The 27,205-nt window shown below is 35.2% G+C and overlaps 1 protein-coding gene across 1 annotated transcript; it reads left to right on the top strand.

Moving 5' to 3' along the window:
* The first annotated feature begins 1,370 nt into the window (after window positions 1-1,370).
* On the top strand, window positions 1,371-27,205 carry LOC137388291 (solute carrier family 15 member 4-like). Its single transcript, XM_068074782.1, has 10 exons — window positions 1,371-1,745; window positions 5,591-5,719; window positions 10,263-10,485; window positions 14,579-14,822; window positions 17,528-17,621; window positions 19,180-19,351; window positions 20,322-20,384; window positions 24,241-24,460; window positions 25,073-25,144; window positions 26,937-27,205. Exons 1-10 carry the CDS (start codon window positions 1,444-1,446, stop codon window positions 27,203-27,205), a joined length of 1,788 nt encoding a protein of 595 aa, XP_067930883.1. The 5' UTR covers window positions 1,371-1,443.

Genomic DNA, 27,205 nt, shown 5'->3' with positions numbered 1-27,205 from the left:
GTAATAGCTAAATCAAGTCAGTTTTAGTACAATTACAATAAAATATGATTATGTAGTAATACAATTGAACTAAACTACAATTGAACAAACTGAGAAAACCAAATAAAAATCCTGAATATGTTGAATCAATAGTAACAATTCGTTGCATAGAAGTGTTTGTGTGTATAAAAAAGGTTGCTATTCTAGCAAAAGCTATCCATCAAAACTTTGAATACGACGATACTGGTAACTCTCGATACTGGTACAAATGTGAAAATGAGATATCGTACTGTTTTTGTCTGACCGAACGGAGAGAGAATGTAGAGGCTATTCGTATTCGAGATAATACAATTGTCCGCATAAAAAGAATTGGCCTTGACCGCGATTTAGTAATTGAACATTTCGGAAAATTGAATTAAATGAACGGAGTTCACGAAAACAGGAAAAAGCATCACGTTTCATAGAGGGAAAAGAGTTCATAATGTTTCAATTAATTCGTCATTTTCAGTGTGAAAACGAGAAAAGGGTGTATACGTTATGTGGTAAGAGTGATGATATGTAAAAGCTTTTGTGATCTTGTGGTTAGAGAATTGGATTGCAAACCAGTGGTCGCAGCCTTCGTGAGTTCTAGTCCATTAGAGTGCGAAATTTTAATTCCAAAATTTTAATAGCTTCAGCTGGACATACCAAAAGACAGACAGACGACAAACTTTGAGAAATAGATAAAGACCAACTGTGCTTACCGGTGTTGCCCGAGTATTAAAAATGAGCTTATAAAACAATGAGAAGTAAGTAGAGTCGCTTGCCACTTGCTATTAACCTGGCACATTGCCAATGAAAAATTTGAGTAAGCTTACTAATGAGAGCTATTCGTCTTCATGACGTTAGGCAGTCACCCTGGGTAGTACGCAAAGCCGTTGGGTATTTGCTCCCATATAGCAACATATATCGGCTAGCAAACATCAATCTCTGTTGCCTAATTGGTACAGCATCGGACTGGTGAACGGGAGGATTCGAGATCAAACCTTCTTTGGTATGGATTCTCTATTCCAAGATTCTAATAAAACAGCTATAGTTGGACATAGCTGGCTGTATATGTATATATATATATGTATATATACATATACAGCCAAAAATTATATTGCATAGCTTTACTACTAGATCCTACAATCTTAAGGTTGTTGTTTAGTTGAATATAGAAGGAGTAGAAATGAGTCGCTGAGTCTGTGTCCTACTTATCAAATTGTGTTTGGAAAATGCCAAAATTTATCAGTTCCGCACTGATGACTTTCCCATGTCTTATCACTAAGTGGTTTATCACACCAACGAGCCCAGATACCATATCAGTACTAGTCATTTCGGTGTTACTTTATATAGTGCGTCGTCATGGAAGGTACTTCTCCCAATTTGTCTGGAGTGACAAAAAAACGAAAATCAGCAGTTTTTGGTGACTGTTGACTTAGAATGGGCAACCTGGCTTCAATTTATCAAGCACTCATCCGCCGCAGGGTTTCAACTCACGAGTCATTGAGGCAGTCCGATGATGACCTTTCAGTCGTCAATCGGAATGGTGTCGGCGTTTCAGAGTTTTTCAGCGTTCGAAAGCAAAGAATAGCGTTGGGAGCCATGTTAGTTTGTCAGCTCTTCGACTGGGTGGTTTTTACCATCGTGACTACATGGATACCCCTGAGCATGCAGCTGAATATCTTCTTCATTAACATTGAAGGAGTCAACGATGATGGCAAGTACGAAGACTACATGCGCAGGTAAAATAGCGGCTTCAACTCATAGGGTTTGTTTACCTGCGTCATGTCAGAAAGAGGGTGATGCCACTGTATGTCATGAACTGCTTCAAAAATGTGCTTTATTTCTTGTGAAAGCTACACCCAGAATATCTGTATTTTTCCTCCCACACATAACAGAAATGGTTTGCTATTCCATGACCGCAACATACGACATCCACCATCATATGTTTCAGTTTATGAACTTTCTGCTACTACCGCCTTCAATTCACTATCCCGACTCTCTGCAATACTATTAGATTATCAACTTTTAAAAAACGTTTGTTCAACTCACTCAATAATTCCTGACTCGTGGACATGATACTCGATTGTTGCAAAATCTTGCATGCCACATAACCAGTATTAAAATATGGCTACTCTGACATGCATTTCAAAGACACACTTTAATGCTACAAAGAGTTTTGAATATGCTCCTCTAAGGCTAAAAGATCGTTACAATTTATGCTTCAGAAAACTATTCGGATATGTAATGAGGTAATCGTAACGGCTGATTCGTTAGTCTCTCTATATGTTAGTTGTGACAACAAGCAATCGCCATGGTAACTACAAATTCTGGGAAATCTGCTGATGATTCTAATAACATTCATTTTGGTAATTATTAAAAAATCTGGCATTGAGCAGAAGATTTGTTATTGAAGTCTTAGAAGTTGATGAAAATATCAGGTGATTTTATCCAATTATGCCGTAGAGTATCACACCCGCAATCAATAAGATAAATCATTACGATTCGATTACAAATGCTCACATGCCAGGCCTGTATTCCCTAGTTGCAAGTTGGGGCGGCAAATGTTATGCGACTAGTTATGAACACCAGGGGGTTTGGGGGTGGTGTAAACCCCCCAACGGGGTTCGGGGCAGCACCCCGAAGCTCTGGACCTTTTAAGCAGCAACAACCCTCAAAGTATGCATAAATGCAATCAATTGTAAGCATCAAAATCTACATAAATATATTGCATATGGTTTATGGCAGGCAAAACTTATTCTTTATTCAACAAACGATATAAAATCATGACACTACAGATTTCTGTAAGGAGCATTGGCAGAACAAGAGCTATTACTTCTTAATTGCAATAGCTTTTGCTCTGTCAATGTGTCCATGGCAGAAACATCTCACAGCTGATTCTGTATCTATTTCAACGTCTTTATATATGTGTAATATTAGAAGACTGTTTAGATGAGCCTGCCCCATAGTGCTCCTCATCGATGTTTTGATTCTACGTTGACTAAGTTTTATATGATAAGGAAAATGCAAGTTTGGGGGTCTTCTTCCTACCCCCACTATAACAATAAAGTTCAGTTTCCAAGTTGTAACAAAGTCTCACAAGATCACTCATTTGGCGAGATCACAACGAAGACAATATATAACGCTAGTTGCTAATAAATTAGTTGCTGGAAATACCAATTGAATGAGCTTAGACTGCAATTCTTAGTACTTTAGCCACTAAAAATCACTAAAAAGTTGGGGCGGCTCAGCAGCTCAGCCGCCCCAGGGAACTCGGGCCTGTTACGTGCCATTCTGCACCATAATCAATGCAACAGCTACGACCATTCTACAATTGTGAGGAGGGTTTAAATCGGTGTCTGATTGCTTTATGGACTTTATTGCTTTTGAGTCCTGCTCTCAAAGCTCTTGGTGCTTTATGGACAGGACTCTCAAAGCACCAAGTCTAAAATTTGTATTGGCTCACAAAGGATTTTTTGGGTTAAGAAGATTTTTTGAGAAGTTTGCCTATCAAACATGGTAGGATGGTTGCCAGGAAAAGACTGGTAGTACCGTAGGCAAAAGCTGCCAAGTGTTCTCATGGAACCATGAGGAGAACCCATTTGGAATGCCTTTTTTGTAACAAACCATGTACCCTTTACATGATAGCCTCCTCTGACCCAAACCGGGTACTTTATACTTGAATGGAACTTGAGACTTCAACTAGAGAAGTGATTTCACCATTCGGTGCACAGTATGCAGTGAGCTTTCAATGTATACAGCTGAGCACACGAATTCACAAAAAACTGTTTTGCAAACTAACATAGGGTAATTGTGAAAAGATTGCTGACTAGCAATGATAATGCAAGAGCATTTGAAATTACAGCAAGCTTTGAAGTAAGAACTTATACATTATGTTGAGAGCCTAAAGTTTACTCACTAATCCCGGAAAGAATAACTACATTAGCTGTAAAGGCCTCTAACAGAAATCTGAGAAGATATTTAGATATGAAAAACAATCTGCTGCAATTTAATTCTCTTTTGTGGTCAGCTTAGAAAAATAGTCAGATAATAAATTGCGCAATTCATCACAAAATGTTTTTAGTCACAAAGCGTGCAAAGTAGCCCGTTTGTAAAACTAGAAGCAGCTAGCTATGCCTAAGCAGTTTGCAGGTACATATATAATCCTTATAAACTGAACTAGAACTTGCTACCTCTAATCTACTGGGAATGTTTGGTTATTATTAGATTCTCTATGATTATCTACTTGGTCACATATGATCCTCTTTATCGATTTATTCGTATTAGATTGAAAAATAAACATGATGGACAATGGATATATAGTGAAGGATGTCAAAATAAACAAAAATTTCCGTCAGACAAACTTTGTCTTTGACAAAAGAATGTCATGTTTCATTTATATGAGTTTACATGTACATTCATTTACAAATACTTATGAATGTATGAGATATAATCAGATGTTTCATAGTTCGGGTTCATAATCAGATGTTTGCAAATATTTACTGTTCAATGCTTCAGAGATATCGTTCATTGGAGATATTATTCTTTCGACCAAATAGTATTGAAAAGTATCTATATTTGATCAGAAGGGATGGTAGTTAACCACTTGTTATAAATACTAGATGATTGCCATGATAAAACCGAAGTGGGTTCATAAACTGATAAACGGCATTTTACGAGCTTGTTGACATTTTCTGTTCGTTTATCAATATTATTGTTTTACTGATCAGCGAATCTTTGATGTTATCTATATTGATAAATCTCACTTTGTCAGTGTTTTGGTGTGTTCATGTGTGTGCGTGTGTACTTGTACTTATGTGTGCCAGTAGACATGCATGCATGCATGTGTTTTCATGTAATGGTAGGTATGCGTGCGTGCGTGTCTGTGTGTGCGTGTGTGGTGTGCGGTGTGCGGTGTGCGGTGTGCGGTGTGCGGTGTGCGGTGTGCGGTGTGCGGTGTGCGGTGTGCGGTGTGCGGTGTGCGGTGTGCGGTGTGTGGTGTGGTGTGTGTGTGTGTTTGTGTGTCTGTCTGTTAGTCCACGTAAATGCTATGTTTCAGCATTTTTAGCTGATTTCATCCAAACCTCACTTGCAAATGCTCCATGAATCCTATCAGGTCACTAAAATATTTGGTTTTCAGATTCCATCTGGTTCCTGAGAACCAGTCCCTTAGATACCCACCTCTGGACTATCTCTTTAAAATAAAAGATCTTAAAAATCACCGGGCTTACTGCTAGTTCATTCATAAAAGTATAATAAAAATTAAGTTTTTTTGTATTTTAGTGTTAAATAAATAATATTCAATTAAATACTATTGTAACAAATTTCAGTAGCAATTACAACAAAGGTCTTAAATGAAACCAGTGAAAGTAGAAAGCTTCAAAATCTACTGTTTGAACTCGTCAAATGACCTTCTGAAGGACGCATTAGTAAAAGAATAAACTATAGTTTGCATGCATAGAAGTATGCTATGAAGACCATGTCTATGCAACCCATAAGTACTGTGTTTATGTGCTGTGGCATTAGATAGACTGAGTTCATGCAAGTTCTGTTCACTACGGTTACTTATCTTAACTTTCCGTAACAGAGTGCAGCTGATCAGCATCCTTAGCCTGGTAATTCTATACTCAAGTGCCTGGATAGCTGGCATACTTATGGACGCCTGGTGGAGGAAGACAATATTCGTGTTGGTCTCTTTTTTCTTCGTTGCTGTGGGGTAAGCAAGACAGTCTCTCTTCTTTCTGCTCCGGTAACTAGAGCCAGTTTGTAGTGTTTGTCACAGGAATCCAACTACCATAAGATAGGAATTAGACCTGCTTCGTGAATAACCAATAAGTCATATGACCAGAGGCCTAATATACCGTAAAACCTCTATTTGAACGCTATGGCGCTGTATTTTTCAACATTTCTCTTATAGTGGTGTTTTATTAGAGGCAATGTTTCAAATAGAGAGTGGTGCTGTATTTTTATGGCTAGTTCTCATAATTTTGGGAAAGTAAATTTAGCTTTAAATTTAAATAATGATATTTTGCACTCTCATTTGGTGACGTTAATGCTGTTAGCCTCAGCATTTTTTCTAAACCACTTTTTACATACGTCAAAGTATTAAACCAAATTAAACAAGGAACTACTTTGATTAAAAATTCTTACCTCTAATCAACTGGGAATATTTGGCTATTATTAACTGGATACAGTTATTAATTATTTTGATGGGGTCGCTTTTTAAAGTTTTAAAGAGAAAACCGTAAAGCTTTGGAGTTAGAAAACGAACTGCAATACGTCATCAAAATGGCTGCTATTATGTCGTACGGTGTTTCTGAAAAGTATTATCATCGTTTATCGAAACGCTTTTAGGTCTTCAGGTCAGATAAACCACTTTATGGACAAATCTAAAAATAATAGATATGATTTAGACCTTACTGACTTTGCATCAGGGGGAAGTTCTGATGATTCAGACGATCGATCTTCTCCGATCGAACTTCTCCGGTACCCTGTCACTAAAATCAAGGCAGCCACTATAGCAATAACGAGGAAATTAATTGCTATTGGTGTAACTGAGCATTTTGTGGACACTGTTTTACTGATCACGTTCCATTATGGGTTCGTAAAGATCAATGAAAGTCAAAGTGATGGTCAAATAGAGGTGGCGTACATTAAAGGGCGGCGATGTATTTTTTAGCCCTTCTCCTATGGCAGCGGTCAAATAGCGGTGACGTTCAAATAAAGTGGCGTTTAAGGTTAAAGGTAAGTAGGGTGTGAGTTTCTGGCTGTTGGATTGTAATTTAAAATTATGTTGAAGTAAGTTTTTATTAGTGCTGGGAACGAGTACTTATTGGCCAATGTGTTTTTCGGGTATCGGGTTTGTTGATACGGGTTTCATGTCTAAAATTTCTAAACATCAGACATATCTTAGAATTTACGATACAATCATAATTCTATCCAATTTATCATTTTCTACTATTTTCCATCGACTGATATTCGTGCGCGCAGCGTTAATAGGTGGGTTGTTAAACAGAGCTTAGAACGCAGGGCACAATAGACCGAGTTTTTGTCCACTCTACTCAACGGATTCGTGTACCAAAACCCCAACTCGCCAGTCAAAACCCGAAGCCACAGGATCGAAATGCTAAAAAGTTCTATTATCCGAGACTCAAGAGATAATAAACCGCGAGTTCAACGGGTTTCATTACCCGTGCCCAGCACTAGTTTTTATTATAGCAAATAGTAGGGGTAACACTTTCAATTTCTGTTTGCAAAGGCAGATTGGCCATGGACTCTTCTATTGTGCAGAAGCCATGGACTCTTCTATCATACCTTTATGTGTATATATGAACTGATTCTTCATACAACTGTAGAGATCAATGTTTATGCTCTGTAGATCGTTTATTGCAAGGCTGAACACTTTTTTTTATTAAAGGTTGATTTGCAACCAAATTCACATGACAGTTATTTGGTATCAAAAGATTCACCATGTCTTACTCTGCTGCGTTTTAGGTGCATAATATGTGGAAATGTGATTACAAGCTCTTGAAAGCTATAAAACAAACAGTTAATCGCAGCCATCACAAAAACGCCGTAGATTAGAATCCCTTTCCAAAACGGCTCAAAGGAGACATAGCTGAACACGATGGCTTCTGTTTACACTTTTATGCAACCTCATTCATCGAAATATTTTTACAAATATACTTCACGCATTCAATAAAACCACGTCTATTGTCCTTATGCGTCTATTTCATCATCGTTGTAATGCTGTCATTTTGAACACTGATATATCAAAACCCATCGTAAAAATTTGTTTAATTTTTAAACCTTAGCTTGAAGGAGTGCATATCATCCTCTGAGAAACATGAGGAGCCTGTTGGTCACCAATGATAGTCGAAAAATGCTTCAGAAATTATTCGCACTGTTTGGCAGGAAGTATGGGTCACACGATTAGATTACGACTATACGATTAGACCAAGCCGAAACAAACCTGTGATGCGAGTATCTATATTTGATACAGGCTTTTCAGTAGAACTCGAAGCGTTTGGCATCAACTAGTGCTACGAGAAGTTTTATATTGAGCCTTTTATTGGCCTTTCAATTCATGTGATAACATCACCTGTCAAAACAATAACCAAATTGTTTGAGTACGTCAGAAAAATAAATTGTTTTCAACCTATGGCGTTTTCGTGATGGCAGCGATTAACTGCTCGTTTTTGAGCTTTTAAGAGCTTTTAATCACATTTCCACGTATTTTGCACCTACAACACAGCAGAGTAAAACATGGTGAACCTTTTAATACCAAATAACTGTAATGTGAATTTTGTTGCAAGTCAACCTTTAATGCCAAGTGCTTCTGGTCTAATATTACATGGCCTGGGCTCTTCTCACTTCTACCAGTAATACGTGGGTAAAGTCAAGTCTTGAAACTATACTCTATTTTAATATTCCTTCTGAGTTTAACAAAGAACATTTTGAGAAAAAGTATTCTAAGGAAAAAAGCTTTGAGTAATATTTGAATAAATTATCATTTGGTAATTCATTTTATTTTTATATATATATATTAGAACATAATATGGTTCAATATATAAATTGCAATATTTTATGCCATAAAATATTGCAATTATAGTTGGTTTATTAACAACTATAATTATTATATTATTAACAAAGTTCGTAATATAATACTAAAAATAACTCCAAACATGTTTTTGGCTGAATAAATTGCCTCAGTACAAAGATGAAATTTTTTGCTGCGAGCTAATAACATTATGCAGCAGTTCTATAGTATTTGAAGCTTTGAACTAACAACTGTGTCTGAGGACAGTTGTCAGCACTTTGAAGTTGGAAATCAGCTAAATCATGCAATACTGAAGGTATTAACATAGTAAATATAGAGGAATTCTTAAAGCTAGTAGTGTTTATATATAATACATGATAATATATATTTTACATATTATATATTACATATATTATATGTAACATATATTACATAAAATATATATTACATACCGGTATATTATATATAATATATATTATATACTATAATTATACATGGATATAAATTATATGAATTATATTATATATGAAATTATATGAATAATAAAAAAAATACCTAACAAAGTATAACATATATTATTATACTACATTATATATTATACTATTATGTTATTATATTATATATAATGCATATAATATATATTCTATTATATATTATATTTCATAATTTTATATATTATGTGTATTAAATTATAGATATGTGCACTGCTTATATGTTGCTGTTGTTGTTGTTCCCAAGAGTGTTAGAGCTGCGGATAGTATAGAAGCTTCTAGACCCATAATTACTTTCTAACATCCACCGGCATTCCCTCAAGTCATAGTAAAAACTAAATGAAGTAGAATTGTGAAACAAGGCCGTGTGAAAGGCCTGAGTGGTATCCCCTCGCAGATTGATGGATCACGAACCAAGCTGTGAATAGCTTCTCAGTCACTAGAAATGTTTAAAAATAATCCTGCACAAAATTTTCGTAGACTTCCCACTTCTGAGCGTTTTAATAGCGATCAAATTTTGTTGATTTCAATCTTTAAATATCGTGGCTGTCAGATCTCCTCAAACATCCAGAACAATCTCAAATGGTAAAAAAATATCGATACTTTCTGACTAAACCTACTAAAATTTTGTGTCAGTTCATTTTTCAACAATTATCCATCTACTAGCTGAATGCCCGGCGTTGCTCGGCTAATAGAATAATTACCTATTGAATTTGAGTCACTTACCTGGAAAGATAGATCTTTACTAAAATCTTTACAAAACAATACCTGTGTTTTGGGCCAGCTTAACGACCGTTACGCGTAATTGTCAGCAGTGCTAGTTGTTAACCCCAAGTAAGTGCTGTAAGCGTGAGTATCTTAACCAATATAATGACTATTTAGCCAATGAATCGATTGTATTTTGCGCTAAAATTTCATATTTCGGTTAAAATTCATGCTGCTAGTGTAGATCTGGAAGTTCAAAGTTCAAATCCACTGCCATGTGGTTCAAAGTTCAAATCCACTGCCATGTGGATTTTCCATTGCTAGATTTTAATTGCAATAACTGGACACAGTTTTTAACAAAAAGACAAACAGACAAACACCGAGATTTATATATATATATATATTTATATATATATATATATATAGATCCATGTAGCCACACAAGTTCTTTTCATTAAAATAACACCTAGCACCAACTAACACTCAAAAATACAATACATAACCAAATTCCCAATATCTTATAGGTGTGGATATCTGTCTGCAATGGTAGTTACAGTAGGGAATGGCATCAACTGTACAAACCCTTTAAACGCAAGCTATGATTGTAACTTGAAAAGCTTTGCCTTATGCCTGACGAAAGAACCAAATGGCAACAGCTGTTTAACAGTTTATACAGCATGGGTCTGTTTCATCTCAGCTATGGGTGCTGTCATTAGGACCGCATTACCTGCCCTTGGTGGAGATCAGGTGAGGCATGAACACACTCTTTGTCTAGTCAGAGTCTATATTCTGTTGGTCTTTGGGGTTAATTTCAGTTGTAAGTCAGCTAGTGCCCACCCGCTTCTCTACACAAACCGTAGCTAAGTTGTACTTTTATAGGCTTTCTATTTGTACTTGAACTTAAAGCCACACCTTTTGCTAGTAACCCTTTCCATTACACACTATATTATTCAATAGCAGAATCTTTCCACCCATTCTTAATGTGGCTATAGTAAAGTTTAGGAAAGTTATCAATAAAGTTAACGACAGCAATCAAATTATAAAGCTTTTTTTTAAATGATTACCTAGAAATTCAAATAGTTCACTGTTTACATTTTCACTTAACGCTTTGAATTTTACTAAAAATTGACTACAAACTGTTAAACAGATATCAGTTTCATTAACACTCCTATCGTCTGAAAACCATCCAAAACATGCAAAACACTTTTTGTTTCAATACGCATAGTTTTACTTTACTGTTCGTTATGAGTTTTTGTCTCATGGTCTAAGTTGCTTTTGGCAGCATTGTCAGGTGATAATGAAGTTCACGTCTGTCTCCTAAAGGTTTCACTACACTCAGTCAAGGTTAAACTTAAAACAACAACATTCTCCATGAGCAGACTGAGAACCATGAGAAAGAAATGTACTAAAGTTGGAGACGGACATTTTTTTCACAACAAATAGAATTTTAAAACCAGTTAACCTTTTGACAAAAATAAATTATGCCTAATGTTTTATGTCATTTGTTTAGGTTTGGACTAAACTTCCCTATTAGTTTAGTAGACAAACTGTAAGACGTTAGTATAGAGTAAATGTTTGCAGGTTCTTTTGAGTCCTTTTTTGCAATTTTATCAGTTAAAGATGAACTTAAACTGAATTTTAGTAAGTTTTATCAGAAAATATCAGTATTTTTTCGCATTTGCTATTCTTTTTGATGTTTGAGGTGATCTGACTGTCAGGATGTTTCAAGATTGAAATTGACAAAAATGATGTCGAATAAAATGCTCAGATCAAATGAAAGTGCGGTTATGATACCTGTAGTTGAATAGAGACTGACATAATACTTTGAAAGTTTGCGACGCATAACTTTGCAGCTTGAATGCAATTAGCCGATATCAACTATAGCAACGATAACAATTAGTGACGTTTTTTCGCACGTATCTTTCTTCTGAGCACTTTAACTGTGATTAAATTTTGTCAACATTATTCTTGAAACATCCTGGCAGTCAGATCACCTCAAACATTAAAAGCAACTGCAAATTATAGAAAAGTCCCGATACTTTCTGATGAAATCTACTAAACTTTTGTGGAAGTTTTTCTTAAACAAAGAGACAGAGCAGTTAAAATTTACTAATATCTGTTTAACTCTTGAAAGACTCTGGTCTGAGATAATTCAGGGGATTATTTCCCACTTCGACTTTGTAGTTTCGCTTCATTCTTAAGAGCTGTGAAGTTTCGCTTCATTCTTAAGAGCGGTGAAGCCAGTTTGGAACCATTACGTGTTACGTTACGTCATGATCTCTGTCGCAATCATGACTTTCAAGCAGACTAGTAATGACCAATGGTATGTTTGCACGGACTTCAATCGTGCCTATTTTAACTGATGTAATGAGTATGGCCATAATTATTCTTTTGTATAGCAATGTAATCGTTTGTCCTAGTGGATAGAACGCCTGCTGGTAGACCCAAAGGTTCTAAGCTATACCACTGCAAAGGGGATTTTTTTTAAAACTCTATCACTATACTTGGACAGACGATAAACGTTGAAATTTATGTATATAGATAGATTTTACTGTCAACCAAAACAAGTTTTTGTACTTGGAATCTATTTGCTATAAGAATCTCATAATAACAACGCAAGAGAAAATCAACTCAAAAGGTTCAGGAATATCAAATGATTAGTTATTCTTTATTACATCAACGTTGCTCATAAACCTTGTTTTAACCTGCTGAGGAACGCTGGTTGACACACAAAAGCAAGTAATTATGTCAGCGCAAACACACAATTGCAGCTCAGACCTATGCGTTTGTGAAGTTGCCAGATATTTATCTCAAGAAAAGATAACAACCAAAGATAACAACTGAGCGAAAACAAGGAAGGATGGATCAGCAGAAGTGTAATCCTTGACCTAGCTGAGAGAGTCATAATGACTATATTTAGATTTGCCATCCATAAATTCAAGATATGATATCAGTCTTGGTATGTCACATTCACCAAACATTGGTTTGATAACCACATGATGCTGGGCTGTGGAAGAATTTAAACCTTGTCTATTGTTGCATCAGAAATATTTGGTGGTTTTCACTTCACTGATGAAAAATCGTTACAAATAAATTCACATTTAAACCAAAGTTGTGGTATGCCTTTTCTTTAGCTAAGGTTGTTTTCTTCATTATTATTATTATTCTGACAGCAGCAATCTTGTGAATGAGTAATCTTGCTTATAAATAATGGTTGTTCAACGAAGCTGGATTGAACGTTAAAATTTCAATTCAGTAGATTTTACCAAATTGAGTAAACCGTGTATGACTTTATTGTGTTAAAAAGGTGTGGCAGAAGCCTTTGCTTTTTATATTATATGACAGATCAAGGACATAAAATGTAAGATTTATGGATTATGGACATAACATTAAAGATTATGGACATAGAAACATCAGAAAGTAAAGGCGTTAAGATGCCCCGCCATATGGGGATTTCAACTTACAATCCGAACCGCGGATCAGATTAATGCTTTAACACCTGAGATAATCCATTAATGGAATAACGTCGTATCTCGGGGTTCATCTGTGCTGTTATAATATGATCTACATGTATTAGTCCTGAGGTTATAATATTGGTGTATCTTGTCTTATGAGGATGGCCATCCCTTCAACGCATTTGTTTTTATGTGCAACGGCTATTAGAAGTCAAACAGTGCGGTTAAACCATGCCATACTAGGTTAGTCCACCTCAACCTTTGCTTCATATTTTGAAATCATTATAACATTATAAGCTAGAGTAAGTATTTTTTAAGAACCACTTGTATTTGTCTAATTGTCTGTGAGTTCAAAACAATATCAAAATGCTTCCTCGTATTCATATATAACATTAAACAAATATTTAATAAGAGCCATCTGGAGTCAGCTTGTTCATAATCATTAAATGCTTATAAACTTTACGCCTGACGTGCTAAGCATGTTGTAAGCTGCATAAGTATGTGCAGCTTACGGATAAGTATGTGAACAATAAGCCCAGAGTATGGAAGGGACAGCCTTGTGGTCTAGTGCGCCTATCTATAGACCTGGAGGTTCTGAGCTCAAATCCAGTGGGATGTAGATTTTTTGATACTAAAACTTTATTGCTATAACTGGACATACATGACACATAGACACTGAGATTCATATGTATAGATACTAGCCACATGATACTAGATACTAGCCACATGTCCAGCATTGCATGGGTATTAAAATAATTAGTCGATGAACTTGAATAACCTACCTGGTAAGGTAAAGGATTAGACTACCTTTACTGCCTTACATGTAATGGATGTCATAACAGTCATACACCACTTGAGTATCGTAGTGGATGAGATTGCTGGGCTACAGGCCAAGAGGTTCCGAGATCAAATCCTATGTGATGCGTATTTTTCATTCCTAGATTTTAATCGCTCTCGCTGGACATACACAAGACACATAGACTTAGATTTATATATATATAGACTAGGTGAATGTCCGGTGTTGCACGAGTAATATAATGATACCCAGTGAATGTGAGTAACCTACCTCATTAGTTAGTAGTCTAAATATTTACTAAAGCAATAGCTGTGTTTGAAACCAGCTTAATAATCATTGCATTATGCATAACGATCAACTGTGCTAATTAATAACATTTGTGTATTTGTGCATTTTGTGCGCTGTGTAGATATAATTTAACAGCGAGTCACTTTTTAAAATGCTCGAACATCGTATTACGGTTTCGAATCGCAGCCTCATCCAATATATTCATCAAGTCCTATTTTTAGAGATCGCTCACGTTTCAACCTTCTACTAGTTATATTACAGTTTAACTGATGACAATATCTGCCCCTTCTGATACTTCCAGATACCAAACAGGAACGGGGTACGAGTCTTTTACGCTCAATTCTACTGGTGCCAAAAGGCTGGTGAGACCATCTCCGCAGTCCTTTGTCTAATCTATCTATGTTCTTGGAAAAGTTATATCACCAAGGCTGAAAAAGAAGATCCAAGCATCAATTCCTTCAAGAATACTTATAATTTCTTATTTGATGGCTGGGCGAGTGCAATAGCCGGGGCTTGTTTTCTCAGCCTCCTCGCAGTCTGCATTGGTAAGTAGAAATACCGTAATGGGTAAAAAAGCAGCCAAAAGAACCTAGAACAACAGCTAAAAGAGCCTATGGCAATAAGTAACATGAAATAATTAGATTATAAAATGTCGCAGCCTTCTCTAAAGCCTGGTTTCCATATGACAGCGCAATGATTGTGCTCGGCCCAGTGATCGTGCGCAATGCATTTCTTGGGCTGTGATACAGTGTTTCCATAGCGCGCGTAAGCGCCATGCTTGCATTGGACAGGGTGGATAATTTCCTTACTTTTTCATACGGGAGGCCGATTTCTTCGGAAACCAGCTCTCCGTTGCGATTTTGCGCTGTCATATGAAAACCAGGCTTACTCTTTCGTACAGGAAACCGAGTTCTTCAGAAAACAGCCCTCCGTTTGAATTGTGGGATAGGCTGAAAAGGTCGAGCGGAGCGGTGTATTGTGGGATACATCATCGCGCGCACCCGTCGCAAGGATCCATTCTGTTGGATCATGTGGTGTTGGATCCTTGCGATCAGCGTACGCAAGTCGCGCGATCGTCGTGCATTGACGTTTCCACATCACAGCCAGCCTACGCACGACGCCGTGCGCCTTGTTGCGCGCCTTGCGCTGTCATATAGAAACTTACTGCCATCATCTACCTCAACTTGCTCAAGTAATGCCCATTTTTAACAGCACATCACCTATGATAGAATCACTAGAGCTATGAACGTATGATATAAAAACAACTCAAATTGTAAAGTTAATGAAGCTACTGCTTTGACCTTTGACCTTCAAGGAGCGATACACATTTAGCCTTTATTCGTAACTTTGTTCCCTCTTTATCTTAGCTTACCTACAGGAACAAATCTTCTTAGATTAAAATACTAAGATACATACTTACTAAGAAGGTTGGAGTAGTCAAAAGACTATTTATTATCAGTGGTCAATATCTCTACTCCTTGGTCACTAGATCAATTGGGACAATACAAATGGCTGTAGAGATCTAAGCAAAAAAGATGTCATAAAATCAACAGCATTGCTTTGAAAAGGGTTTCACGTGTTTTCCAAGACTGAATCCGAAGCAAGCACAGTGTGCCAATGCCGTGTAATAAACTATGGAATAGTTTAAATTACAATAACACCAACGAATCGACCACATCCAATTACAAAACCAGATACTGCATTGTGATGTTTTACTCTCGTAATTACCTTATAGAAAACTCGTATGTAATTCACAAATTAGTACCACCTCATTATACACCATCGACGTTGGTGTTTATAACTGTTACAGTGGATGTCCTCCCACTGCCAAATAATTATGTTAATTTATTTTACTAACATTGTTATATTCAAACTACTGAATGGTGTAACTCCTCCACTGATACGCTTCAATTCTAAAGCAGCAGATATCCATAAGGTGATGATTTTATTTTCTACTGCAAGATGCACTTTTAATCTTTCGAGAAACGAGATAAGATTTATAGCTAAGCTTAGCAGTTTTAAATCTTCTTTGTATAGATTGTTGTTTTTGCGTTCATGACATCACATGGCAATACCTTTCTTTTTGTTTGTATATATATTTTTGTGGGGTTTCCTCTGCAAAATGTGCGCACCATAAAATCGTCCACACCATGAGGAATCATTTACGCCATGAGGAATTGTCCTCCCCATGAGGAATGCAATCAATAAAAACTAAGCTTGTCAAATTTCATGTAAAGTCTTACCGATATTTGTTTTCAATTAGTTCTAACAGAAAGCTGCTAAAACAGCATCAGACTGCTTTCATATTATACCGGGTAGTGATTTACAAGTTAAAAAGACGTATCATTTTTGCATGGCACCAAACAAATTGGCACAAGCCACTGAGCGGGTTTTGTAAAAATAACAACTTTTTCAAAAGCGAGTCACTTTTATGTAATCCTGTGCGCATTTCGGGCATCTAGTTTACAGCTTTTCGATTACTGCTGACCTGTTTTCACAATCAGGAGTGAATGTGATGAATTTGCCTACTAAAACTCGTACTGGTTGTTACAATAGGAAACAAGCTGAAGGTATCAACTGACGATTCCTAAAGTCTACCATCAGAATAATTCTATGACTTAAACACTATGTGTGATAACATTATAATACTTTGAAGTTAATGGCACTGAATATATACTGGCAACATATGCTTGCACTGGGTTCAGAAATTACATTACTTTCTGTCTGTGTTTGTCTCCGCTATTTTGGTTATTTGTTGCAATGTTATTAACAGTCACTCGATTATTCTGACTGAAAGAACAACTGAATTACATCAGCAATTATACTTGGAGGCTTTTGGCAGCGTCATCATACATGGTTCAACGAAGTCTTGCTAATGGCTGCTTGCCACTTTGAATATACATTCAAATCTGGTGTGGCTATATAACATTTAGGCATAGGTCAGACTAAAGGGCATAGGTCAGACTAAAGGGCATAGGTCAGACTAAAGGGCATAGGTCAGACTAAAGGGCATAGGTCAGACTAAAGGGCATAGGTCAGACTAAAGGGCATAGGTCAGACTAAAGGGCATAGGTCAGACTAAAGGGCATAGGTCAGACTAAAGGGCATAGGTCAGACTAAAGGGCATAGGTCAGACTAAAGGGCATAGGTCAGACTAAAGGGCATAGGTCAGACTAAAGGGCATAGGTCAGACTAAAGCAAGCAATTCCCTCAACTTACCTGCTGTCATTGATCACTGCATGCCTTTCAGTTGCCTTTGGAAAACTGACGCGACAAGTGAGTCCTGATTTCGGAGTGGTCAAGGACACATGTCTGATATGGTTACAGGCAATAAAACGCAGAAAGTGAGTGGAAAATTTTTATGATATTTATACTTTAATATTTGCTTATTATAAAAGTATAAATATACTTATATATATATATACGTTATATATAATTATATTGTACTATATATATATAATATAATAATATGTATTATATATTTATGATATATTTCAGAAATTTTTTAAAAATAATTAAGAAACAAGATATAAATACTAGATATTATACATCTATATATATATTTCACAAAGTCCGTGTGTCGTGTGTTGCAAATCCCATTATAGATCTTAAAATCTTGAAACAAGTAGTCCATACCGGAGAGGGTTCGATCTCTGACCATGCCGTTCACAAGTCTTACACCTAACCCACTGGACTATGGAAGTCGAATTGCTAGCCTGCCAATTTAAGGCATTATATAGCAATACCTAACTGCCTTACGTATGACGCAGGTCATAGCATAACGTCACGAGAAGCTGTTCGCTCACATTATTAAACTGCCTAATAGCAAAACTCCCTACTTCTCATTGTTTATAAGACAAACAACTTTTCTCATGATATGTAGTTTGAAAGTTGGAATGGCAAATGTTGTAATATGTTAAATACAAATCAATTTTCTGTCCAAATACTCTTCTATTACACGGGCAACGCCGGGTGGCACAGCTAGTAATATATAATATATTGTAAAGCAAACTGCCAGTTTCTTTACTCTCCAGAACACAGCAAAGAAACACACCAAGTATTTAGCCACAAGAATATTTATATTTGACAATAAATATATATGGATACATGAAGTTCAATGCAATAAACAATGCAGACATGCAGAGAGTATGCACAATACATATCTTAACGATAGCATCCTTCTTCTATTTATATCGATCGTTCTTGAAATAAGCTTCGACCATTTTCTTTGTTTATTGCTCAATCAACCGAGTCGACTTATCAGTGACCAAGCCTTCTCTGATGGTAGGAAGGCTTGACTCAGTGATGCTGGTGGCCGTGGGGTCAATCGGGCAAAGCTCTGGTCCCAGTGGCATAACAATATAATAAATATAATTTATATTATACATAATAATAGATTATATAATATTAATTAATGACTATTATATACAATATTAAATATAAAATATTATAATATGTAGCGGAAAATGTCATATAATTATATATATATATATATAATATATATATAATCATATATTGCGTCAAAGTGATTTTTTAAATTGTCAACCTGTGTACACTTTATAAGACAATGCGAATATTATAATATTCAAATATCATAAATGTAAAAAATATGTAATTTCATATATAATGCATATATGTATATATATGTATATATATATATATATTATATATATATATATTATATATATAATATATATATAATATATATATATAATATATATATATATATACATATATATACATATATGCATTATATATGAAATTACATATTTTTTACATTTATGATATTTGAATATTATAATATTCGCATTGTCTTATAAAGTGTACACAGGTTGACAATTTAAAAAATCACTTTGACGCAATTTTAATTAAAATCCAACACATATAAACCAATTTTTGCAGGCATCGAGATGAAGATGGTAACTTCTTAGATCCGGCCAAGCGAAGCAAAGGTGGAAGTTATGCTGACCAGGCTGTCGAAGATCGAAGAAATATGATGAAATTTAGTCTAGTTTTACTGCTGTTAGTACCTGTAGCTTTTGCAACGACGATACCTACGCTGCCAAGAATTCTAGTGAGTTATTTGAACATGTCATGCGAATTATCTTAACCTAAAACTAATGTATGAAGTGTTAGTATTTTGACAGTTTACAAAGGCAGGACAATATGTCAGTTTAAATTTGACAGCTAAAGTGGTTCAACACTCAATATTTTTACTGATTCTTAAAGAATGTAGAAAAGGTTCAGATGGATGGAAACATCAGCAATTTAAAAACTTGCTGACTTTGTGAACACCACTAACAACTCGAAAGTCATATTGTCCAACACAAGATTACCGACTTTTTAGGCAGAATCGATAAGCTAAAAATCAGTTGAGCCATGATGGCCTGCATTTGAGACAAATGTGAAGTCTAGTAAAAAAGAATAAAAGCAAAATTTCCATGCCATAAATTTATGAATTTATGGCATAAAAATAATCACAAGTTTCTCTTGTATTGCTGATTCATCGAAAATTTGGCGTCATATGTGATATAATGGTAGCATTACCTTAGGACACTTATGTATTCGCCGCATCTAACTTTCGCTTTTTCGTGGAGTCATCCTCTCGCGAAAATTTCATGTGCCAAACTAAACTATAATAACGAACGAGCGAAAACGCGAAATTAAATAGCTTTGTCCATTGATAGTCCAAAAAACAAAGGCAGCAAGCGATCAAATTGCATTATCAATCTCACCAACACCATTCTATCTGCGGTTCACAATTACGATCTAGTCCCAAATTTAAATTTTTTTCTTATTGGTGAACCGAACCTGAGGAATCTAATTATGTTTGTTCCACTGCATTTATTTTCACATCACTATATTTTCGCACTCATCAGAGCTGCGAAATTAAGTTGCAGCGAAATTTTACTCTGTTTGCTACTCACGAAACTGTATACTAGCGAAATGTAAGTGTCCTAGGGTAATGCCAAGATTTAGTTATTATTGATTTTAGATTAGTTTGTTAGCAAAACTACCAAACTTGCAATATGTTGTTTTTACAGAAGCAGTCAGAAGATTCCTTGGAAGACTGGCTCCAAAAAAACCAACAAGAAATCTTTACGACGGTGAGTAACTGGTTTAGTTTATCTTATAGCTTATCCATTTAGTTGATACGCAGCTAGGTGAGTGGCTGGTTTAGTTTATCCATTTAGTTGATACTCAGCTAAGTGAGTGGCTGGTTTAGTTTATCCATTTAGTTGATACTCTAGTTTATCTATATCTATATCTAGGTTATTTTAGGCTATCTAAAGATTAGCTGTAATTGAATAAGCCAGTATTCAATTACCAATGAATCGTAACTGTTTATGACCCTTAATAATGATTACAGATAAAATCCACAAATAAGATGTGTCACTATGCAATAGCGTGTCACTATGCAATAGCGTGTCACTATGCAATAGCGTGTCACTATGCAATAGCGTGTCACTATGCAATACCGTGTCACTATGCAATAGCGTGTCACTATGCAATAGCGTGTCACTATGCAATAGCGTGTCACTATGCAATAGCGTGTCACTATGCAATAGCGTGTCACTATGCAATAGCGTGTCACTATGCAATAGCGTGTCACTATGCAATAGCGTGTCACTATGCAATAGCGTGTCACTATGCAATAGCGTGTCACTATGCAATAGCGTGTCACTATGCAATAGCGTGTCACTATGCAATAGCGTGTCACTATGCAATAGCGTGTCACTATGCAATAGCGTGTCACTATGCCATAGCGTGTCACTATGCAATAGCGTGTCACTATGCAATAGCGTGTCACTATGCAATAGCGTGTCACTATGCAATAGCGTGTCACTATGCAATAGCATGTCATCATACAAGGAAAATACATATGAGTTTTAAAAATGTAGATCGATGAGCCTGAAATAGAGTGAAAATGACTACAAAATTTATAGCTACAAACAGTTGCTGCATGCTTTCATGCAGTCAACACGCTGATCCTACTTCCTGTTTGTGTTCTAAAATGATTTCGACTTGGCATATTAGTCACATCGAGTTTAATACATTTTTTAATAATATTTAATCTTTCAATTATTAAATTAATTAATTATTTAATTTGTACAAGCTTCAATCATCTGCATAAGGTTGTTCATATTTAATATATCAGAGATTATAGGCTTGAATTTGTAGCTGGTTGCATCCCACTCACTGAGTCGGAACATACAAAGCTACAAATAGTTACAATTTTACTATCATACGCCTACACCTTTTCACAACACATAAGGTTATAATCGTGAATACTACACTACACCTGCCTGCGTTCATTAGCATTGCTCTGAATGTTGAACAGTTGCAACAGTTGTGACTTTTGGATTGCACGTTTTCACAAGACAAAATATTACTATCATGCATTTTGCACTCATGCATCTCGACCTTAGCAAGTAGATTATTATGTCTGTTTTACTAATATTTAGAATCTGTAAAAGGTAAATGATTTTCATGCGCTTCACTGCTATATATTTATACCAGTATCGAGAGGTGCAGTATGATCCATCAAAACTTTGAATATAATGAGCTTCTGCTGCAAAAGAAACCTTTTTTATACACACAGTTCTATATGTACACATTGATATTACTAATCCAAAATATTCCTAATTTTATTTAGTTTTCTCAGTTCGTAGTGATTGTACCACTATCAAATCATTTTTAATTTAAATCGTTGTAGGAAAGCATAATTTATCTAGCCATTACTTGTTATTTCACATTTAAACACCTTTATAGTTGTTTTAGTTTTTGTGTAATTTATTTGAACTGCACAAGACATTTTTCTCATGATATGACGTTTAAAAGTCAGAATGATAAATGCTGTATAGGTTAAATAAAAAACAATTTTATTGTACAAAAGCTTTTTTATTACCCAGAATGCTGGGCATTCAGTTAGCTATTGAGCTTTAACGATGAACAGCACAAAATTTTAGTATATTTTATCTGAAAATATTGCTATTTTTTCATCGTTTTACATCTTTTGATGTTCGAGGTGATATGATGGCTAGGATGTTTCGGAGTTAAAATCGCCAACATTTGATTGCAGTTAAAACGCCCAAATCAAGCAAAAGTGTGATTGTGACGCATATAGTTGCAACGATAGCAACTAGGGACAACATTTCACATGTTCATATTCTTCTTCTGAGCATTTTCACCATGATCAAGTTTTGTCGATTTTAATCTTGAAACATTCTGGTACTCAGATCACCTCAAACATTAAAAACATCACAAATGGTAGCAAAATATTGACACTTTGTGATAAAATATGCTAAGAATTTGTGTAACTTCATTTTTTAAAAGGTGAATTAGCTTGGTTAGAAATTTTAAATAGACAGTGGTGCTGTAGTTTTATGGCTAGCTCATCATAATTGTAGCGTTAACCGGTTACAAGGAAGAGTGGTTTTGACTGATGGATTTTTATTTCATCTCACACAGTTCTCACCGTAAAAACTGCAACATTTATGGAACAGTTTAAACAATAATTCTATGGCTAAACTTTACAAACAACAGTCTTTTTTGCAGCACTACTAATCCTACTACCACCACTAATAATATAATAAAAGCACACACAGACCAGATGTATAATCCAGAAGGCAATACTAATTCATAATATTTGCTCGAAAAGTTAACATTTCTGTTAATAACATGTAATCCCACTTAACGAAACATACATTGGCTAATACAAAAAATAATATGAGATCCATATACTAGTGTAAACATTCATGAATTGAAGAATAAAGTCCAACATAGATATTCTACTGACACAAGATATATATAATATAAGTGAAACAAAGCCTTACAAATGATTAAGGTTGGATAAAAATTGACATACGGTCATAAAAGGCTATAATATAATGATGCAAAAAAAACATACCTTGTGCTCTGTGTAACAGATCAAGCTGAGCTTCGAACATGGTCTTTTGCTAATGATGACCACAATATAATAAAACTATGTGTACTGCATATAGTCAGTATTTAAATGTTGAAGTAGAAGATTCGTGGTTCTTCTGGCAAAGTTTGTGTTATACTATCTGTTGAATCTTGAAGTGCTGCCTCTTATATACCTTTGGCAATCTTGTAAACAACCAAAAATAAACAAAAACAGCTTACTAAAAAACTTTTGCAACTGGGACGCAATTGGAAGTGTGATTCAGATTTACCTTTTCTTTTGGTACAAAAATGACTCTTCTAACCTATTTTTAATTATTGTTTTCAACTTTGAATGATGACATCAGGATTAGCACTCTCATACCTATGGTCATCGGCCATTACATATAGACTATACAAACATGCTGCCAGTGAGCACACAGCGCCCACACCTGTAATAATAGGTGAATCACTAAAGTGGAACAACAAAACAAGATGAGGAAGGAAGCCCTTAAGTTACAATAATTTTGGAAAAGTAAATTTAACTTTAAATTTAACTAATGATATTTTGCACTCTCATTCGGTGACGTTAATGCTGTTAGCCTCAGCATTTATTCTAAACCACTTGTTACATACGTCAATGTATCAAACCAAATTAAACAAGGAACTACTTTGAATAAAAAGTAGTTCCTTGTTTTAAATTTTTTAAGCAGGTTATAAGACATTGGTAACAAGGAAAAGTTCAGTTTTTCTAGGCTGCAAAATTCAAATATTGGATCAAGTGATTATTCCCATCTTAAGCTTTCTAAAAAATGCGTAACCAGATTTTGTACCAGCATCAAATACACTTAGTGATAACAGTGCATGCGCACACCTTACATCTGTAATATCTTATCTCACGTGTTTTATCTGATTATAAAATTATATCGGCGTGTATAATAAACACCTAGCTATGAATCTGCAAAGCCACGCACGATTTACAAGTGTGCCAAAATTTCCATATGTTTGGCAGGTTTAGCTTTGACACGATATGACACACCTCTTTGCTTACTTCTACAGGTGCTTACATATCTTGTGATGTATGTGACCTCTTGTCTAGCCATACCCATAATACACTGGCTCTGCAGCATTATGTCTGGCAAAGGAAGACCTCTAACACTGTTACATAGACTTGTACTTGGGCACATCTTCATGATCCTGGCCCTTCTTACAGATACCATCATGAATAAAATTGTTGAAAAGCATATTATGCCATGTACAACTACATCTACATTTTCATGTGCAGGTAGGTGTGTATATATTTGACTTCGTTTGAACGTAGATATGTCTACTTGTTCTCCTATGCTTTAACATTTAGTAAGAATCAAGATTGTTTACTAGGTGACATTTTTTTTAATTCCTAAAATGACCTAATAATAAAACACTTCACAAATCCTTAATTAAAAACTGTTAAACCACAGACTTAAATATTGTGATCTAGGAAGTAAGGAATTGTTTCCTCTCTCACTAGCAATAGATCAGTCAACATTACTACTATATACACAGGTCAGTCTCTACTAGTGGTTGTTGTAACATACTAGTTCTACGACTCATGACATAAAACTTGAGTACAAACATAAAACTTCTCTAATATTACAGACTAGCTGTTCGTGATTAGACTACCCGGCGTTGCATTAAAATCAACAGAACTTGATCACGATTAAAACACTCCCAACAAAAAAAAATTATTGGTCTTTACATATAGCCCTATGTAGGCCTATATATACATATATATACATGCATATATGCATATATATATATGTATATATATATATACAGTGTATATATATATATGTATGCAAGCGCATGCATGTATGTCTATAATGCTATCAATGCTTCATTTTTACTGTAGATTTTAGAAAAGCGTGCCGGTACACTCAAATGGCATTTCTCGGCATCTGCAATGCATTTATCTACACAACAGGTGAGAGTGAAATTGAATTCTAGTTTTTCTGATGCATTTTCACATTTGCCTGACCTTCAAATACTGACCTTAAAATGAATAGGAAAAAGCATGTACATACACAGACCATTTCACACTATGGAGCAGGCTTTGTTCTAATGACCAGGTCTCTGAACATAAAACATAAAACATTGGTTCCCTATCAAGTCTGCTGATCAGCTTTATGCTTCTGTATGAACTATGATCACTGTTTTACCATCATCATACTTGTTCAGTACTATTATAGAGTATTTGTTTATATATTTGTTTATTATACTGTATAGCGTATGTACTATACAACAAAGAGTGTAGCAACTTAAAAATGCTAAAAGGAAATTATACGTAATATTTACATGTACATGCATTCAGTAAAATATTCTCAGAAATTACGAGAAGAAAATACAAAAATACCAGAACTGCAACTCTATCTATATATCTATCTATCTATCAATCTATCTATCTATCAACTCTATCTACTGACACGAAACTGAGACAGTATCACAGTACATTTTAATTGTATTTACCAAGTGTCATTACGTAAGTCGAGTGGTTGTATAGGTTACTATGGTTACCAGGTTACTATGCACTCGATAAGTAGGAGTGAGCAGATTTGCGTTTCCGATTTTGAACAAATCATTAAATTTTCCAAAGACCAAAGTAACAGCATGGAAAATTGGTTGGTCAAAGGCTGATGCACCAAGAGCCTTATGTGTTGGTTCACCAGTGGAAATCGATAAAATTTTATCATTTGTGCAGACACGCTTATCATTATTTCCTGTATGATTTGTTCAGTCATGTAGGTCAAAGGTTAACTATAGTTTCAGCAAGCTTAGAAGTCAAGAATAGCCATATATATTGTAATACATACTGTACAAATAAGGCTAGTTTCTTTCACATTGACAACCAATAAAATAATTTGAGTTGGCTCAAGAGCAAATTAGAAGGCTCTTAAGTAAGGTAACTGTGCATCTTAGGTTGGTACAATGCGTGTACAAAGCATGCGCAACGACCATACAATGCACTTGCAATGCACAAACATTGTGGATACAACGCCAACACAAGTAATTAACAACGCACGCGCCACAACATAACACTGCTAACACATTAATATTATTAATAATTGTGTCATTGCATTGTCATTATTACACATTTAAATTGTTAATAATATTAATGTGCAATAATAATAGTAGTAATAATATTATATTATTATTCAATATTCTATTTATATTTATAGTCTGTTAATAAAACAGGTCTAAAACATTACACAAAGTATTCTATTTATTTTCTATTGATCGTTGTATGTGCGTTGTGATGATAGTGTATGCCCGTTGTATCCACAATGTTTATTTGTGCGTTGCAAGTGCCTTGTATGTCCGTTGCGCATGCGTTGTATGCGCATTGTACCGACCTAAGATGCACCGTTACTTTAAGTAATACCAAATAACAACATAACGGGTTAACTGAAACCTGAATCAGCTTCATGCTTCATAACACCATAGCAAGCTGTAAATGCTGGACGTGTTGCTAACAAATCACAGTTTACTTTGACAACATGTTGTGATTCAGCGTTGCGATGCATTAAAAACATAATTAATGTACATAATTAATTATTATATATTATTATATATTACTATATATTATAACTATTATTATATTATGTTATTAGTATATAATGATTTAAATGAAGGAGAAAGAGTGTTACAATTTATACTCTATTGTTTGAGTAGACTGAAACTAGTTCTTATATTAATACTAAATAAATTATATTTAACAGGGTACGAGCTGACGATGCTGTCAGCTCCAAGGGCCATGCAAGGTGCAGCTATGGGCCTTTTCTACTTAATGGATGGCGCTGCCAATATGATTAATCTTGCCATCATCACCAACACCGACATTACATTCTACATGTATGACAGCGGTTCCCTTAAATCCCTTAACTTCCGGTTTATCATCGATTTAGCGGGAATGTGTCCTCTGCCTATAGCCTTAATTCTTTTGATCCTTTCTGAAAAAAAGTATAATCTTGGGCTAAGCAGAGTGTGA

The sequence above is a fragment of the Watersipora subatra genome, chromosome 2, assembly GCF_963576615.1.
Source record: "Watersipora subatra chromosome 2, tzWatSuba1.1, whole genome shotgun sequence".
NCBI lineage: Eukaryota > Metazoa > Bryozoa > Gymnolaemata > Cheilostomatida > Watersiporidae > Watersipora > Watersipora subatra.
The sequence above is the reverse complement of the archived record's forward strand: the minus strand, read 5'-3'. Positions and strand labels throughout refer to the sequence as shown.

Coding starts and splice junctions, on each gene's coding strand:
- LOC137388291 (XM_068074782.1), top strand. CDS start 1,444: ATGGGCAACCTGGCTTCAATTTATCAAGCACTCATCCGCCGCAGGGTT. Junction 1,746..5,590: donor TACGAAGACTACATGCGCAG/GTAAAATAGCGG, acceptor TTTCCGTAACAG/AGTGCAGCTGATCAGCATCC. Junction 25,145..26,936: donor TGCATTTATCTACACAACAG/GTGAGAGTGAAA, acceptor TATATTTAACAG/GGTACGAGCTGACGATGCTG.